Below are 21,061 nucleotides of genomic sequence, written 5' to 3'. Positions count from 1 at the left end.
TCCACGGAGAAACGTCGTTGTGTCGGCTTCACGCGAACAATGCCCTCCTCGTGACGGTAATTCGCGGTCCCCATCGCTATTTTGCAATTTGCTTTCGCGCGTCGTGAGTGACGTTACTCGCCTGTGACACAATGAACATGCCGGCCTTATGGGAGATCGTATTACGCCGTAGCACTTCTAATTAGCAGCGGCACGAGAAGTGAAAGAGACGAGCAGAAAAAAAGAGATGCACAAGTGTGTCCAGTACTAATAAAGATCGGCGAAACTAAAATCTCTCGCATTTTGAATTTAGAAACAATATAATGGAGCATTTATATACATATATTACAGATATTTAATTTTTAAATATTTTTTATGTTAATTAACTTTTTATATTAATTATATGACTATATAATTAGATAATTTTTCAGCTTATAATAAATATGGATTATTAATTTGTTATACAAAGATAAAATATAATTTTATTTTTTATGTAAGTTACATTCTTTAAAAATATAAAGATATAAAATTTTTTCTTATATTATTAAATTAAACATAAAATTTTAATTTGACTAGAATTATTTAAACGTTTAATTTCTTTCTTTAATTTCTCATTTAAAATTTGTTAACGCTTCAAGCTTTTAAAATTCGACTTTTTAAAGCTGTTTAAATGTAGAGAAGAAGATGATATTATGGCCAGTATACATATTGTGGCCTCCCTTAATATCTGCTCTGTTATATAGCGAATCCTATAATGATTATTTATGAAATTATTCGTTCAGTAGCTCGCCGTTACACCATGACGCTAATATACTCAATAGCCAGCACTTATTATAACGCATTTTCACTTTCAAGTATTTCGAAACGTTTCTAAAGCGTGATTTACACGGGGCAACTTTATTCGCTAGAAGCCACGTCTAGTGACGTTATTAATTCGCCAGCGAATTCTCTCGACTCTGCTGCTATTCGCTTGAAGCAAGCTTCGTAATTCGTCAGCGAATTCGCTGATCAAAGCTTCTTCTACACTTGTTTTTTATTTGTTAGTCTAAAATTTTGAAGTCGCAGTGTCTAAATCACAGAACAATGATCGAAACATTTACCAGCGATAAGTAGCGCAAGAAATTAGAGACAAGCTAGCGACAAGCTAGCGACATGCGTCGAAAGCAATATTCGCCGCGACTAGATGCTAATAAGAACAAATCCGTGTCTAGAAGAAGTTTTTAGTAGCGAATTCGCTATGACTATTCACTAAACGCGGTTTCTAGCGAAAAGTCGCCGTGTAAATCACGCTTAAGGTATATTTTAGCATTTAATTACACCTACTTCCTCATTTTTTTTAAACTTGAGCGTATTATCACACGAATATATGTATTTTTGAGTGTTGTTTGCTATTTAACATTTTATTTGACTGTATATATTTTGAATTATACAAATTTAAACAATAGCATGACATTTTGCTGATGTGGCCCTCTATGAATATTAATTACTCACGGCCTCTTTTTTGAGATTTTCATATCAAAATAATTATTTGATAATCAATTGTAATTCTACTGTTAATCTATAGTTTATATTATGTGTACTATTTTTAGTACATAGATTTTTAGTACTGAGCATCTTATATGCAGAAATATGTGAATGTATATACATTTATTTGTATACATTTTAAAATGTTTTACTTTTTTAATTAATTTTGTGTTGTGTGTGTGTGTGTGTGTGTGTGTGTGTGTGTGTGTGTGTTGTGTGTGTGACCAAATACTATTTCCTAAACAAAACTAATTTTTTAAGGCTATTTTTATGGAAGGCCACATTACCACCCATATTTTTCTTCGAGTCATTATGCAATGTCGCCACATTTGTATTAATAGTGTCCTAAGTAATAAATATTTCGTAACTTTAAGTCTAGAATCGATTCAACAACATTTTAACGAATATAATTGTCAAGTTTCAAACATAAATATTGATTATTAAATAAGTTATAGTGCAAAATGTAACTGGCGTGCCATAATACCACCTTCTCCTCTACTTAAACATTTTTCTCTCAAGCTTTTAATATCTGAATTTTTGGAGCTATTTCAGTCAGTTATATGAACATACATGATATATCTAAAACAAATTTTTTTCTGTTATCGATTTTTTGCTCATGTGAGGCTCAATATGTACATCACAGTGACGCGATTAAAATTAAAATAATGTTATGTCATGTTGTGAGAAATTAAATGCAGCTGTAGTATCATAAATGAATATAGATACATTGATTCAATGTATGTGTATACAAAATTGAAAGTCATATATTTAGTCCATATCAGTTTCAATTCCTGTCTCAGAGGTGAACGAACAGACTAATACGCGGAATTTAAATATGTCTATGCGTTCCGTTATTCACTGCAAGTATATGAAAATCTATAGCATATGTAACGCGAACTATAGATTTTCAATACTCCCATTGCAGTGAATAATGGAACGCACCCTATATGTGTCCGATTTGCATAAAAGATTTGGTGCATTTCCCCAGCATGTTCGAGGCAAACATTCTCGCGACATGGTACCCAACAACCCAACCAACAGCAAACAAACTAAGAGAGCATAATGGGACGTCATTGTTCGACAACGCAAGACAAGGCCGTGACTCGTTATTGGATAATTGGACACTCGTATTCGCACTGTTACTCATATTCCTATCTACGCATGATGCAAGGCTCATCGTGGCGTGATGGGTCTACGAAATGATTCAATCCGCTTAGAGTACTCGACAACAAAAGCACCGGATAAATAGGACAGTGATTTAGAAAAAAAAATAGAACCGCCAAGATATATCCGGAGCAAATTGGGCCACGTGCGCAATACGGTGGGATACGTTCCCGAGATATCAGTAATTATCTGATAACGCGATAGCATCGAGGCGATGAATGTATCTTTAATCGTAATTTAGCAATGAATATTTCGCATGGATAATATGTTTAAGGCCGCAATTTAAACAGCTATTTACGATTAGCTATGAACATGCTGTGAAACTGTTATTCCATCGATAATAAAGGATTAATTACCTTTCAGCATCAGATCCAATTATTCGGATAGTATTGCGCTTAAGCTGATATAATTCGTGGAAATTGTGATTCTGCTTCTTCGCAAATAGAATATTGCACAATGAACTGTACATTTCACATGTTGAAAAGATTCATTTACAAATATCTCGTATCTTTTTTTATTATTATTAATTTCGTTAAAGTTAGTAGGATTTGATATATTAATAAAATTGTTGATTTCTCAAAGTAGGGCTTAAGCGAAGTAACGTCTTTTGAATAACGTCTTATTGACATTAAAGATTGTCATTAAGGCAGATATTCATAGTCCATTCTTATTTTAAAACTGTCTTAAGTAATGTCTTAAGATGCAAAATGACTCTGTGATTGGCTTATTGATGTCTTAAGACTATCTTAAATATAAGAACTAATTATGAACACCAGCTTGAAAGACATTAAGATGTCATTTGACATCACCTTATTACTTCGAGAACTTTATTCAACACGAAAACTATTACTTGCAAAGAATTTCTTGAACTGCAAATGCTGCATTTTGCTCGATGAAAAGAGACGAGTCGTTGTATTAGACTCTCATAAGCTTAGGATATCTATTTAAACGCGATATTCGATCGGAAACTTTTGGAGCAGTTAACCGGCTACTCGTACTTGCAATCGAATGTTGCAGCTTGACTAACTTTAACATGGATTTAGTAGTTGGAACGGAAACAATGCGCCGCAGCAGTCGAGCAAATACGAAGGCGGTGGGCGCACTTCTTCGACGTTTCAGCCAATAAAAAAAAAAGAGGATCATTACAAAGTTTTAGAGAGTGACGTAACGTGTTTCCCTACTGGCGTTACCAAACTGGAAAATCGCACGATTGCCGTTTCCTTGCTTGAAGTACGATAGAAAACATTCGGTGTTGCTTCCAATTGGAAGAAAAGTTGACTCTTTTAGTGTTTAATGAAAAAGTTTCTTTACCTATTAATAGATCTAAAGATGAAAACCTGATGAAGAACATTGAAGAATATAACAGAAACTTCGCAAATATGATAAAACTTAACTTCTGTTTTAAAAACTTTAAAACTTTGACTCTCAATTATCTCTATCTTAAAAAATTAAAATTTTCTGAATATGTTAACAAAATAGAAAAATTGTAAAAAAATGTACGAGAAGCATGTAAAAGTGTTTTCCACAAAAATATTGATTATTCTTTTTTTATAATTGATTGTTATCGAGTGATGAATTAAATATAATATTTATCACCAAGTTAATATCATTTAATTTTCATTAATATTATTTGATCTGTTAATGGATCTGAATATGTCGAAATTATCTCTTACAAAGATATAAATTAATTAATGTTTGCAAATGCAATTCGTTGTCCTTGAAACATTAATCATTTATATTATTACAAGGCGATCTATTAAGCAGCATATGTGTTCAATTCTTTTCGTTCGCGTAACACTTACATTTTCAAAGCGCGTCTACAGATGAAGCGATCAAACGTTTCCGCATAACCATATTTATAAAATGCAGTGCACGCATAATCGCTCATTAATGCAAATTCGTCGCGACTGGGAGCACAAACGCGGGCGCGCACGGCGAAACAATGGAGGCCGACCGTGAACAAGCGAATCGATATCCGAGTGTCATTCCGTCATCGGTTGACATTCACGTTGCATCACGTTGAATTCGATTGACAACACTTACTAGCCACTCCCACCGTGTCCTTCTATTTCACTGATGCATTGTATAGCGCACCGTTACAACCATAATGAGAATGATCATGTACCCAATCATTATTGATCAAGAGCAATCAATCTCTCCCGATGTCGTATTAATCGATATATCACAATATAACGTTTATAATAACGAAATAATATATCCAATGAATAGGTGTGCACGTGGAAAAATAATGTTGTATTAACGATATTATTTTAATTAAAAATAATCTTGTTAATTTTTAATAATATCTATTAATGAAACACAAGTAATATTTTATTAAAACAAGAGCATGACGTATTTGATTCATTAATAATATTATGAAACTAGCACATGACATATTAATGAAACAAAATTCTTTTCAACTAAAATAAGGCTGTTAAAACATCTTTTTTCAGTATATTGATTCGCAAACTGTATTATTATCCTGTCTAATGTTGTTCAACAGTTTTTTTTTCATAATTGGATTACGAGAAAAATTTTTTTTTCCGAGATTTCTTATATAATTGGATTGCATGATGTAAATTAAAATTAACAATTGTGCACATTTTCAGTCGTATATTTTCATTTATTTTTACGTTTTACAGTTTGCGTTTTACAGTTTGCACACAATTTTATATAAACGAAATAAAAACATTTTGTTCAATACATAGTTTTTATGAGATTAAAATAAATAATAACTTTTTTTTGTCCCATATAGTAAATTATTTCAGAAAACAATTATATTAAAATTCTATAATGATTAAATCTCAGAATACAATATACACAACATTTTTTTCAAGATTCTCTTTAATTAACTTGAATCATTATATTTAAGTAAAACTCAGAAGAAGGTTAAATCAAATTATAATCTACACTGTACTGCAATTTGCTTATCTAGTAATTTTCTCTCCCTTTGTGATATTATATTCATTCTCTTAAATTCTCTAATACAGGATTAAAATGTGTAGTAATTGGAAATATAGCAACCGGAAATAATTATGTAAATAATTAAATTAATGTGTTGTGTGTGTGTTGTGTGTGTTGTGTGTGTGTTGCGTTGGTATACCAACAATATCTTGAGAACTGATTGGATGTATTAAATTTTATGTAGGTTACACCGTGCTTTAACGTGAATTGCGTTTGCAGTCGAACGCTGCGAAGCGTGTAACTTTGTACGACATTAAACACACGCTTATTTTGTCTACTTTTCTCCAACAAAAATTTCTCGCGATGTTCTAATTGATGGCAAGGTTTTGGAAAAATTCGTTTTTAATTAGATGTAATATGTATAGCGTATTTTTTTCTTTATAATTATAATTAAGAAGTAAAAATAAAAGTATACATCATTTTCAAGTAATAATTTTCAATAAATAATTTGTATGTATATTTTCCTTCTGCGAGTTGCTTTTTATAGAGTTGAAATAAATTGTTTTAAATTTATAATATTTAAAATTTTAAATTTGGCTTATACAATATTTAAAATGAATTATTTATTCATATCTGATGTGCTGCATGCAAGATTAATTAAACATATGTCAGCAGCGATATTACTGTTATCAATTGCTAAAAGCCTTTTGAAAACAAGCAATTTTTCGCCAAAAGTGAACATAATCACAAAAGCATTAAATATTCCTCAAATTTTGACGACCAGAATACTGTATACTTAATTATAGTTAATTGAATAATAACTAAATTTGAGAATTATATCGTACGTTAATTCAGTCAATTTTAGTACTTTATACAGTACTAAAATTACAGTACTTAGACACAATATTTAATATTGTATTATTTATTTGCATTAGAATGTATCTTCCGTAATTTTGTTTAATAGCCGAGTTTAAATTGTTGTATTTTAATAGAACGAACTAGTTGTATTAGAATAGAAATAGAACAGTTTATAGAGCTAATAACAGGAAGCAAACATTCTCAAGACAATTAAGAGGTCTTTATGTTAACATATTAGATACCTCGCAAATATTAGTTGCAAAAAGTACCGTTGGTCCGAACTGGTTTTCCTTCGCCCTAGCGCCCACACCACAGTCACAAACCGCGAAGACATCGCGACGGACGTTGAAGTTAGTGGAGCATATTGCCGTGTGCACTGTATCCGGCGAAACATCATGAACACGAAGAGCCACGAAGAGCCAACAATGAAATACCAAGGGAGAACAGGTGGTCACGCTCCGCTGACCCGCCATCCGTACTTGAGACCGATGTTTTTTTTCTCAGAGACGCTCGGTCAAGCCCCAGCGCGGAAATGTAAATTTACTGGAGAGACAGTACATTAACATCCAATACGGTTTCTTTACTGCGAGAAACAAGTAGATCTAAAGCAAAAGAAACCGACCCCGTTGTATTAAAATTAAAAAGAAGGAGGAGCATAATTATTATAGCATTAATTATGCATTTAATTGTAGTTAATTGAAGGATAAATAAGTACAAAAGAATTTTGTCTTTCATATATATAAATTAAATTTTAGTATCTACAATTCTCAGTATTGTATCGTTTATTATTTGTAATAATATTTTTCATAATTTTGTACGTAATTTAATAATAATTTCAATTTTTGTATTTTAATAAAGCTTTTAAAATTAATATATTTTTAACAGAGCTTCTCTTGCATGTAGTAAATTCATCACGAGTTTGAAATTTTCTATAAAAGTTATACAGCCTTTGTTCAAAGCGCAAAGTGCAGCATTGTCGCGAGTAGAGATGAATGAAATTTAATACTTCTTGAAGTTATTTTAAATATCATTAAAAGCGAAACTTTCTACAGTCGAAACGACTCTTTTTTATGATTTTTTTTTACAAATTTTTACTGTGCAGCTTTTTCTCTGCTTTGCATTTTTACGAAATTCGCAATTCTCGAAATTTTACTATCTCCATAACGTTTACATGAGTTTCATTGCACTCAGAAAACATATTCATAAGCATACCGCAGCGAGATAGCAAAAATATGATATGCTCAAGGCGCGATCGTCTACCACAAAAATTTTCTTTATTAAAAAATGCGAAATGCAAAGTGCGGGCAGAAGAACCAGAGAGAACTCGCATAAATATTGAAAAAAGACTGATAATAATTAATGTATTTTTAACATATATGGGTACAATATTTAATAAAACATTACCAAATAACGACGTCGACTTGGAAAAAATGTTGGGGAAAGGGGAGTAGTTATATCAATCGAACATTTGATTGGAACTATTTCACCAAAATTTTAACAATTATTCTCACTATTACTAACAATAAGCTTGATTATTACTAGATTTTTTTTTAATAAACTGATCCGTCAAACCTGACAGTAATTGATTTTGATTTAAGCTTCGCGAAATTATAACCCACTTCTGGCGCGGATCGTGCGTTATTTACAATTGTGGTATTCACTACGATCTTCGAAAAATGTGAGAAAGTACAGAAATGCAGCAAAATTTACACGCTCGAATTACGCGAGTTCCTTCGTGCAACAATGTGTTCTTAACTATTTGCGAGTCGCCGGTAGTTGTATTAGCATGTAAACGAAGGAAGTTGAGCAACGCGAATCCACAGGCAGTTTGTGTATGCACTTGGGACGCGTTACATTTGGAAGAACAAGTAGACGATATGGAATTCATGTGCCTGAAATGTGTTTCACTTTTCCGTCAGCTATGACGATGGATCAACTCGGCGCAGCTCGTGACGCTTCGTGTTCTCGCTTTAGTAAACCGCTTTTCGTACCGCATCGTTCGCTGCAGCTAGGAGAAAGTGCAGCGTTTTCCTTCGCCGCTCTTCTCACTACTACAGCAAAATTTCTACTTCTATGCCGAAGGGCAACCTTTGCATCGTAATTAAACTCTTATAGCGAAATAGATGAAATGAACGTACTAATACGCACTTGATATCCATACATATTTAATTGGAGTGTAAAAGTAAAATACAACATTTTGAATAAAAAACGCCCAATACGTATTTTACGAAACAGCACAAAAAGTGTATTGAGAATTTCGCGGTTTAATAGGATAAACTAGATTATTATGACTGTATATAGACTGTAATTTTTCTAATAATTGCTAAATGGTGCATTTTTATAGTCATTGTCAAGAATAATCAATATTTATAGTAGTTTATGTGCATACACTATACAGAATAACAAAATTTACGTAATATTTTTATTTTGCCTACAAAGATTTGCATGTGTCCATTAAACACTGCTATAACGTCAAATAAATTACTGCAGTTAAGCTGCCCTAATCAACGTTAAATAATAAAAGTACGTAAATTGTAATGTGATCTATAATTCGTATTTTTATTTTCACTATTTATTTATTAATACTATGTCTATCTTTCCGTCACAGTTTGGAAAAGATAGCTCATAACACACACATACAAACACATAATTGTTTTTTAATTATAGAAATCTTTGTTTGGTTTCTTTAATTTAAAAGAATTATGATTTTTATATTAATATTGCAATATTATAATAATATTATATTTATAATTATATACAAGTTATATGCAATTATATATATTTGCACTAAATATAATATATAAAATTATAAGTTTTATTTATTATTTTACAACAACCAATTACAAGCATTTTTAATATAAAACATATCTATGATCAACTGTCCTGTCATGACTACTTTTTCTCTAAAAGTAAAATGACCAATGGCATTATGATATTTTGATAATATTTTGATAAATTTCTGTTAAATGTTTTCTCTTTAATTTCAATATAGTTATTATTAGTTTCAGTGAAGTAGTATATCAAACACTATTAAAAAATAACAAAAATAAAAGTATATTTTTACGTTTAAAAAACTATAGCTATCTTATTCGAGTTTATCCTATACATTTATATTAAACATGCATTTTTACATCAATTTGTAACGACGGCTTTGATGTGCATGCACGGCTTTAGCGTGCACTCGTGTCTCCAATCAAATTCGGATTAACAATTCCGTAGCGTCGCGATTTTTTAATTGCATTCCATTTTTCTAATAATCACATTTTCTATCAAAGTTATACAATAATATAAGTACTGTAATTATAAAAATCGTTAAAATCATAAGTACTTATTTTAGCTCTTTTATCTTTTCAACAGGTTGTACGAGAATATAATCAAAATTGAAATCTATCTAAAAATGAGTTTGTGATTATCTCTAACAGACTTGTTCGCTTAACGGAAAGGGAATGTCGCAATAGTACACGCGAATACGTTGTCTTTGATATAGGCGATTTCTTCAATGCAAAGGACATCCGCTACCGTGACTCAGAGCTCGGCACAACACATATCTCAGCGTTTAAAAATTATACTGAACTTTCTACTATCTCTCGATACGTTTCACGTTTCGGAGAGACGGACGGGGCGCAGTGGCCCAATTCGCAGCGGAAAAAGGCTTTTCGCAACGAAGTGCGGAAAAGCGATCCAATCAACGGAAACAAAGGGAGCAAGATTGGTGGAAAATGCATCCTTTATGTATCCCATTTTTCGTGCAATGACTGCCGTTGAATCATCACCAAATGGACGCGTATAACTATTGCTTTAGCTGGCTGCGACAGATTAATCCAGCACAATAACGGCACTCGCCGTAACGCAAGAGATAAAAGAGTGCAAGCGCTTCCGATATAGGTAGTGTTTAAAGCTAAAAAAATATTTGAATTTAAATGATATATTAGATGTTAAAAGGCTAATTGATGTTACATCATCAGTTTTGATTATCGCATATGCGAGTTAACTTTCTATTTACAGCGATCATTTTTCATTTTTTTTTTTTTTTTGAAAAAACCGTTTGTCATGCTTTTTCTGTATTATATATCTATATATTTATATATATACATATATAATATAATAAAAAGCATGACTTATATTTTTTATATTACTTGCAACAAAGTTTCATGACACATTCTCAATGTCACATTCTCTTTTATTACGTGTTACTTTTCAATGTAATAAGCTATAAAACAATGTATTTAATATATCTTTTGAACGATGTTACTGATTAATATTAATAACCGTAATAACGCGAGTGATTTTCCTGGAAATACATGAATATATTAGGTAAATTTTGAAAAAATCGTAGCGTTGGTCCTGCTAATCCTAGCGCAAAATGTAAATACGGAAGCATTTACCGATATATATATGCAAACGGCAGCGATGTAACGCTGTGAAGTATTGGGTTACAATAACCGTACAGCGCTCGATATTTGGGTCATGGTAAACAGCGGATACGAAGTTCTAAACAAACATTCAGAATCGGCATTCAAAGCCGCTGCTCTGTTTACCGCGTACAAAGAGATCGCGAACGATAAGGTAGTGTTGTGCGACGAGACTAGATTCTCGTCCCCGAGGCAAGCCAACTTGTACTAATCTAATTGATAAGCCTTGAGGTCGACCTCCTTTGGGTACTACTGACTGGCTGAATGATCCCCGCAAGCTGCATCATAGACATTGTAACATGCGAATCTTGCACATATGCTCCGTTCACATGACTAAAAGTGTACTTTGATGTCTCTTGCACTGATGACTTAATCCTTTCACGTGCTAATTAATTAGATAGAGGCGTTCGCGATTCACTATTCATCTCCTTCCTCTTGCGTTGAAGTTATTCCTCGTAACTTATATATATATATATATATATATATATACCATGCGAAACTCTATCATATATATGTTATCTCGATTGTTAAAAAAAAAAGAGAATGAAATATTTTCCCGTATATCTCGTCTTGCAAATAAGGAGATGACATCAAGGATAGCATATTTTCCTATATTTTTCTATTAAAGAACGCCTTTTCCCTTTGCGAATGGAATATGATAGTCTCTTTCGTTAATTCTCCTAAAGATTGATTTCAATCTCTTTTACGTCCTTTTTTACAGAACATTTTTTACAACCTCAAGGCAATAAATTGATAACTTTGTCCTAGCGATAATTATCAGAAAAATGTATAACTTATCTTGTTGACTCTTATCTTTTATATTTTTTAAATTACTTTATTTTTATCGAATATATTGTTCCGATTAGATTTATCTTGATTTAAACAGTTTTCTAATTAAATCGAGTTATATTCTCAATTTTAGATTTAGAGTTAAAATTTTATCCGGTAAAAATATGGTTCAACCTCTGCAAACTTTCTATCATCCTTGCCGATATAACCGACAGTTTTCTTTTCTTTGTAAATTTTACAAATTTTTTTTATCTATTACTTTTTGCTTAATTTATTTTATAAATTTTTCTGCGATGAAACAACGCTTATAATATGGATTTTCTGTTATCTTAAGTTATTTTAACTGGGATAAAATTCATTTATCAATCAATACAAATGGATAGAATAAACTATAAAAGTTTAGAATAAAATTGGCGCATTATAAAAGTAAATAATAAAATAAGTGTTAGTTGTTCTTATTCTAAATAAAATATCTAGAGAGAGAGAGAGAGAGAATGACTGAAATACTTTTAATCATTTTTTTATTTTTGCTAAGATATATATCGAAAGAATTATATCCGAGATTGCATTTTTACATTATATATGTATTAATATAATATGTAATCTTGGAAGAAAAATATTTCATAAAAGGATAGAAAGGTATAGAAATAAAATGACACACATAGTTATTATAATCATTTTTCTGGTGTCTTTATAAATAATTATCTATTATTATTATCCTTTTAATTTCTTACCTTACTTGTTTTAATCTGTACACGAAAAGAACAATTTTAATGAAGATCTAAAAATTTAGTTAGATACAGATCTAAAAATAATTTTGTGGAACCATTAAAATAATTCTTATGTAGAAAGATCAAGCATGAGCACAATGTCACAAAAAATATTAACGTTCCAGTAACTCACTAAATTTTTAAATACTTCAGCGCAAAATTATTCTTTTCGTGTATTATTTATTCTCGTAACATATTTGTATTTGCGAGATTGCTTTATAAATTTTACATAACTGATGTCTCTCGTAATTAGTGTTATATTTTGTATATGAAAACAAATATGCCAATAAATGACGTGTCGACAAAATGAACTCTATTTTATGTGCACGACAAATTGACAAGTAACTGCATATATTCAGAGTTAAATATTTATCATATTCCAGCCAGTTCATTTTAAGGCAATGGGAATCTGTGAAATATTTTATTTATTTGTAATATTCTCACACTTCTCTAACATATAAATTTCATGTATATTTAAATATTCACAGATCCATTATTTCAATACAAAATAAATTTAATTTATCACTCACCGATATGATGTGCAACAGTGGCTAAAGTAATCTGCGCCGCAAATTATGATGAAACTATAACATACAAACCAAATTGCAGCAATGGTTAAAATAAGTAATATTTCAAAAAAATCACAGTGCGCTTCAAATTTTTCATTCTTCTTTTAAGTGAATCTATTTAATTAAATATTTATATATATTTTTAAAAAATGTTTTCTCTTTCTCTCTTTTGTATAACGTTTATAAACTTAGAAGTTACGCGGAGTTTGCGGGTTTCTCCGTGTCTTGATGTCTTAATACATCGTTAAATATCGGTTGAACATTGCAATTTACTTCATCAAGATAGAGTATCAGATTGCTTTTTGCCAGACTTAGGAACGTTACTTCATAAAAGTAACTCGTTACCGTTATAGTTACTTTTTGTAAAAAGTAACTCGTTACCGTTATTCTTACTTAGAAAGTAACGATTTGTTTTTTATTATTTTTTTGTAATATTATAAAGTAAGATTTGATTAAAAAATTACATTATCTAATAATCAATATTGTAAAAATTAATATTAAAACTTAAAATTTTAAACTAATCACTATTTATAAATAAACTTTTCTTTATATTAATATTTCGATTTCCTAATTTATGCTTCTGTTTAGGAAATTAAATTTGCAAATGCAGATTTCATTAAACATTTCAAGCATCAATATTGTTATTAAGAATTTATTTCAATATTTACTACTAATATATATACTGAAAATTTATAATTCATGTTGCATATATATATATATAGTATATATACCACAAATTTTCAATATTGACTCTCGGAATGCAATCTAAAAAGTACAAAACATTTTTCGATATTTAAATTTTCTATTATAAAATATCATAAAATACTTCTAACCAATTAAAAATAATGCGATCTATTGGAAAGTTATAAAGATAATAAGGAACTAAAGTAATGATAAAAGTAACGGCTGAATTCATTACAATGGCAAAGGTGTTACAAATAATGCGTTACTTTCCTCCAGCCCTGCTTTTCGCCCTCATGAATTGAACTACAATGTTCACGAAATGTTGGCATTTAACAAGGTATCAAGATACAGAGATAACCCTCGTAGCTTTTTGAAGAAAATACCCGTGGAAACCTCCAAAATTTTTAAATCTATTAAATAAAAACCTTTTTTCTAAGCCTTATATTTTGAATCATCTAAAGGAATAATTTAAAAGGTAATCGATTAATTCCGCGTAAGAAATAACACATAACTAATTAATTACACACCCCAAAGTTATTCCACTGTCTCCCGATGCCTCTTCTAGACCTGTTCCTCCTCTCAGGTGGATAGGAATTGTAGATAGCACTCATACAATATACATACGCGAAAACGTATGGTAATTACAATATATAGGTAATTACAATTGCGCACGAACTTATTGTCAAAATGCTATTACCGCACAGCACTATCGAAGTTAAAATTTACGATAAAATATCGCTTTGCCACTACTTGTTCATTTGAGTGTAAAGCGCACGAATGATAGAGCGGCGCGACCTTGTATATGCGAGGCTGTGACGGCGCGTGTAGGTCGGAAAACAAACACGAAGGCCACGCGCCGACCGAATTGTTACCGCCCTGAAAATATTTGAACATTTAAAATACTTTTTAAGCTGAATTTATTTCAAATGTATTCTGTCCTCTATAAAGTAGATTGAATTCCATTATGATCTCTATCGTTGCATATTAAATGTAACGTTTATTTGAAAATACTATTTTACAGGTTTAAATTTATTTATTTATTACTATTGCTTTTTGTGTCAAATATTTATGTACCAAGAATAATGAAATTGTATAATTTTAATAAATTAAGAAGGAATCTGCATTATATAATATATATACATATATATATATATATATGATTTCTCTGTACGACAACGCAGCTATGTAGTCTGTTTAATCGATTAAGATGTTTGCTCGAATTAAGACGTTCGTTTAAATTTATTCAAAATACAGAAGATGTAACGTAAATGGATTCACTAATTGTACCGTTAATTCTGTGAGCCTCATAGTAAACGAACCTCATTACGACACCAGGTTGAGATTACGTTACATCTTCATTCGTGCAACGGAGTTACAACTTCCGATTGTCAGTGCCCACGCCGCGCCGTTTTATAAAGTGTCATTTATACGACTATTTGACACAGTGCCACGAGCTACATACCTATGGGATTTAATAGGTACTTTGGACACACTTTCCCAGGAGTCGAATTAATAAGGAATATGAGCGAGTTTGCCACGTGTTCTGAAATAAGAGCGATTAAGCAGAATATGGTTTTATAAGTTCAATGCAAAGTGAGAAAGTCATGGTTATATTTATTCGAGTAATTTTGGCAGTTGGACAAAAGAGAATAACTATAAAAGAATTTTTCCATATTATCAGTTCTTATTTAAAATTTTTAATTTGCATGAGATACAATTTTAGATTTTATAATCGTAAAATCATAGATAAAAAAAAGTAAGATTACATTAAACTTTCAAATCTTCTTAAGTAATTTGAATTATATTTTATAAATATCCGAAGAAAGCTTGAAATGTTTAAACTTTATATTTTTATGTTATATTCGGAGTTAATTTTATGAGTTAGTTGTAGTAACTAAAATTGCTGACCGACTTCTTCATGTTTCTAATTTGAAACATACATGAAACTACTACACGAAACGAACTCCGCATTAGAGTTCGTTTCATGTAGCAGTTTCATGTATGTTTCAAACATAATCGATACGTCTTAAACGATAAAAAGATTTATTTAGTTAGGATATACGCATTAGTGATGAATTGATAATTGTACTTTCTACGATTACTTTCTATAATTAAACCATAAAGTATGCGTTCAGCGAACGATACCTGCACGCTATCAGCAAGCGTGTTCGTGCAGCAAACGAAGCGTTGAATAGCGGAATATACCAGCCTACATATTATGGAAATTGAGTAATTGCAATCGGACTATAGCGCAACTTCATTTTATTTACACCATCGAATCAAAATCGTTTTTGTGAAATCTGAAAATAAATTTTCCTTACAACTTAAATGCGCTATGCAATCTCTACATGTATAAAAAAAAATTGATTTTTTCGTAAGTTTTCCATATTTTTTTACAAAATTGGATTCGAACAGTATTGAAGTATTTTAACGTACATTCAGGCGAATAACAAAAAAAATTGCTCAAAGCTCTGCACATCCGATCATCTTTAACCGACTATACTGTATCTTCGCGCAACATTGCTAACGTAGGATGAAAACTTTTAATAAAGCTCTCGCGCTGCATTGCGGACTGGAGTTTTATGTTATTCCCTAAGGTGAACAGGCTCGTAAACGAGGTCATCCTCACAATGTTGAAAATTGTGTGTCTGGGCATATACTGTATCCATTCCCAAGCTCTTGATCGATACTTTTCCTTGAATATCAATCTGCAATATACTGCTGACATGAAATATTTATATATATAATCATCTCTCTTTTATAACTTATATTTGCATATTTATTAAAAATTGTTAGAAATATTCTATCCTTCTATACTTTAATGAAATTGACATTTTATTTTTAAATATATATAAAACGACCACAGATGATGTTATGGTTAATTTCTATTCATTAATTTTATACTTTTATTGCAATCTTGAAATCGATTGCAGTTTTGAAAGATTATTTTGTTTTTTGTTGCAGATCGAGCGGGAAGATTTAACGGTCAGAAATGATGCGAAGAAAAACGTTTATCTTCGTATTAGGAATATGTATAGGTAAGTTGTAAAAAAAATTGAATTCTCTTCTTTATTTTTCAGTTTTTTTACAATTTACGAAAATATATAGAATAAATGTTAACGCGTTGCTCTGTGTTATCTCAAAAAGAAAGAGAAGATGGTATTTTATGGTTAACGTTATTTCTACGTTGTACACAATTTTTGTTTTGAGTACCGCGCATGCAGCGGTATTGCCCTCAAAGAGAATGGACTAGCATCTCTCAGCTACATCCTGTTGCATTGTGAACTCGTGATGTAAAGCTTGCCAATCGAGGTGACTGCACCAAGTACTGTTAGGTCTGCATGCCCGCGAGTTAACTGTAACTTATAACTTTATCAACAAAATTTTCCGTTCCACTTCGATACGATCGTCATCTTTCAGTTTATAGTGGATGTCAACTTTATTGAATATTTAACTAAGCTGATAAGTCTGATAAATATTGCAAGAAATATGATTTTAGATGTTAGATATCCTACATGTACCTATTTGCATATAAAATATATTTCTTTAAAAGAGTCATGAGTTAATGTCTGAGTTAAAAATAGCGATAGAATTCTCGCGAATTTAATTAATTAGCTGGAATTAACGTCTGTAAGATAAGTGGCGTCTCTGTGATGCAACGAGTAGCAATGAGGTTGGTAATTATAATATTTTAACGACGTTTCCAACGTGGTAGACTAAGTATGGTATTTCCCAACATAAATGAAGAAATTTAAACAATATAGCCTATCATTATTAATATCATTGCAATAAGAAAACAATCACACACGCATGTCACTTTATGTACATTAAAATTAACTCTTTTTTAAATGAGCTTAGATATATTGTTGAGCAGAATGCTGTGTGATTAGAGAACAATGTGCAAATTCTCAGTAATTACGTTAAAGAAGTTGCATGTAAACTAACGAGTTAAGAGACATCTATTATTAAAAGACTTCGTGCGCTGCATAAGTAAATACTTCGCTTACTCGAATCATCTTATTGCAAGAGAAGAAACGTTTAATAAACAATTATGTAATTTTCACGTGCGTTAAAATTTAATTATTTTAAATGATAATTCAATTATATAACTTAATATATGAACTGTCTTTTTCATCAATATCAACATTTCTGCGAATCTTATTATATATGTAAATGTTTCGCGTTATGCGATGTTATAGCTATTTCCAAAGATATTTTTCAATACGAAATTTACATATAAAGAGATACGTTAACATGATAATCAGTTGGCAAGATAATAACATTTAAATATGTACACGGATATGCGTACTTTATGTTGTTTCATGCAGAATCTTTATTTTAATTGTATTCTGAAATAGACTTCAAGTATAAATTGATTTAAAATATATTTTAAGTCTTTCAATTATTATTTTAATAAATATTCATATAATAACAACTTACAATTTACAAATATAACATGTTTCTTATTTTTTAACGTAACTATTTCGGAATGAAAATTATTAGAGTGCTGAAAACACATACGTTTTAAATGTCAAGATTTGCAAATCTGGGTAGTAGATAAATGGCGATATAAGAAAAGAAACATTTTTTATCTTCTCTTTTAAATAACCAAGTTCATGGAATCGACACTTTGTCATAAAATCTTTAGTATGCATCGGAAATACATCGAATGAGAGTACCGAGGTAGAAATCAGTTGGAAAATTCTCGCTACAAATCTGCGCGCCAATACAATAAATATTTATCTCGACTTCGGCATTCACGGAGAGGACTAGTCATGTTGTATCGACGTAAATCAGCAAAACACGAGGACACACTCGAAGTCCCTGCATAATTCCGAGGTCTGTTTAATATTCAAACTCATGCTCTCGTCGTGGTTGCGCTTTCAGTTTGCAAAACGCGAACTGTATCGTAGAACCTCGTGAATAGTTCCAAAGGAACTCGCCGATAATTCCACAGACAACCGGTTTTTCGATCCATTAAATGCCTCGTCTACGCACGCCACATTTTTATCATATCACGCACCTCGATAGAAACCAGTTGTTGTTGTTGTCGATGAGCGCGCGGAACTTCTGTTTTCATGCATCAAACAAACGCGCTTGTTGTATATTATTACCATAATTCACCGTTTTTTACTGTCAAACGTGTGATTAAGATTATATGGAGTAAAAGAACAATTAATACATGAGAGCCAATTTTCTGCTAAATGTTTTCCTACATAATTAATGAATGAACGCTTTGAAAGTGTAAATCTTCTTCGAATACGAATAATAAATTTTCATTTTTTTAAAAATGTTTTTATAAATGTTTTTATCAAAATTCATAACAGAACGCCGGATTTCTAAAAAAAATTTTCAAACACACACACACACACAAAATTCAGCATTTTCTTAAGAGTTCTAGTAGTATTCCCTAAAGAGTTCTAAAATTTTCAATCGATTTTAGAAAAAGTTTCGTTGATTAAAGCGGTGAAAACACCACTTGAAGTTGAACGGGGAGGAGAAGGGCAATTTCACGATTCTGAAACTTTGAAGAACTATAACTTCTTTATGTTTCATTTTAACATTTTGATTCATATATGATTCTACTTATTTTTTCCAAATTTTGAAAATTTAAGAGCTAACTTCATAGAGGTGAAAAGATTTCGATGTCAGTAGCAACAATATTGTTAGAGGTGGGAGTTTCCATTTAAAGTTTTAAAGTTGACCTTGAGAGCTTCACTATATATTCAAAGTCAAATAAACATTGCTGTTTGCATTATTAAAATTTTACAACTTTCGTATGAAACATTTTTCTCAAAAATACTTTGTTTGTCATAAGATATTCGACTGTATCCAAACTTTCGACCTATCCTGTATACATAATAATTTAATTTTATAATTAAAGTATTAAATATTAAACATAAACTTCTTGAAATATAAATTTAAATCAAAATAAATAATTTTAATGAACTGTTAAAATTTTTCTTAAAACAATGTATTACAGCGCATCAGTTAGAATTTGTTAATAGTCACTATCAATATCAGCTGATTCTTGTAAATATGAACTATACTGTATGTAGTACCTACATATGAGTAACCAAAAGATAACGTTAATTGAGCAGTAAAAGTCAATAGTATATGAATTATGAAGTAATAGATAATAGACCAATATTGATTGTCAATAACAGATGATAGATTAACAAAAGGTAGTAAAAGTAGTTATAAACCCAAAGACGCACGACATCATTCATAAATCTCGATAATTCTAAAATATTGTGATTTTTCTTGGCATTTTTATGTATTAAAGTTTTCGATTCTAATTATTTTTATGAATTCAGTATCTACAAAGACGTTATACAATAAGACACTCTATATTAAGTGTATCCGGTGAATACACCTATAATATTCGAATAAATAAATAAAAAATTAATGAAAATACTTATTTGAATATGCTTCTTTTTTATTTCTCAAGAAACGAATGAATACTTTTTCATTCCATTTAAATGAATATTTTTTAAATATGATTACGAATATTTTCGTTTCGTATTCACTTTTACTCTGCATTATCTGCACATAGCTTGCAAGCCTATACAAGAGAAAACAGAAATCTAAAACAATGATTACACCATGCGCTTATTTCGTAATCTATAGGATGGACGTCCTTGTTTAACTTATAGATTAAACAAAGACATTTTTATTGGGAATAAATAATATATCTCGGAATTTAATGTTCACAGACCATAATGAACGACGCGTCCAAGATATCGAAAATGTATTTATAACATTACTGTGATGTAATCGGAATTATATCGAAATATGTATGGCGCTCTATCAAATAAATATTTATAAATAAAATAAAAATAAAAATAACACAATCCGTAAAGGCCATACAAGTCACGGGCTGATGAAGGTACCAACGATTAATTTCAATCTTAATTAATCATTAATGTGTAGAATCCTCTTTATTGAACGTTTCGACTCACTTTGGAGTCCTCCTCAACAATACATATGTGTAATTAATATGTTGAGTATTCAGTCAACATGAGTCACTCACAGGCTCCCGACTGTAGTGGATCCTGATTGAAATATCAAAATTAAATTGATTTATCAAAGGATAAAAATCTAAGTAACTCACCTCAAACGGAACATTCAACATGTTTCATGAGCTTTGTAAGTATACAGGGTGTTTCCAAATTAAATGGCAAAACTTCGGGAGCGTGTAGAGGAGTAAAAAACTAAGAAAAAAAGTCCTATAGACATATGCTCCTTTTTGCTTTGTTTCGCAGGAAATCACGAAAAAAGAAAAAAATATATTTAATTTATTATTTTAATTATTTTATTTATAAACTTTTTAATGAAGATTTTGTTCGAAATGTGCACCTCTTGCAGCAATACAAGCATTGCATCTGTCAAACACGGCTCTTGTAGC

General features: G+C 30.7%; 1 protein-coding gene across 1 annotated transcript in view; it reads left to right on the top strand.

Moving 5' to 3' along the window:
* LOC108726827 (uncharacterized) overlaps positions 1-21,061 on the top strand; it is a 65,688-nt gene that overhangs the window by 26,076 nt on the left and 18,551 nt on the right. The window contains 1 exon segment of the mRNA XM_018454603.1: positions 16,618-16,691. Within this exon segment, the coding sequence (XP_018310105.1) occupies positions 16,646-16,691 (46 nt within the window). The 5' untranslated portion in view covers positions 16,618-16,645.

Source organism: Mycetomoellerius zeteki, unplaced genomic scaffold (assembly GCF_001594055.1).
Source record: "Mycetomoellerius zeteki isolate Tzet28-1 unplaced genomic scaffold, Tzet1.0 scaffold44, whole genome shotgun sequence".
In the NCBI taxonomy this organism is placed as follows: domain Eukaryota; kingdom Metazoa; phylum Arthropoda; class Insecta; order Hymenoptera; family Formicidae; genus Mycetomoellerius; species Mycetomoellerius zeteki.
This window is presented reverse-complemented; position numbering and strand designations above follow the sequence as displayed.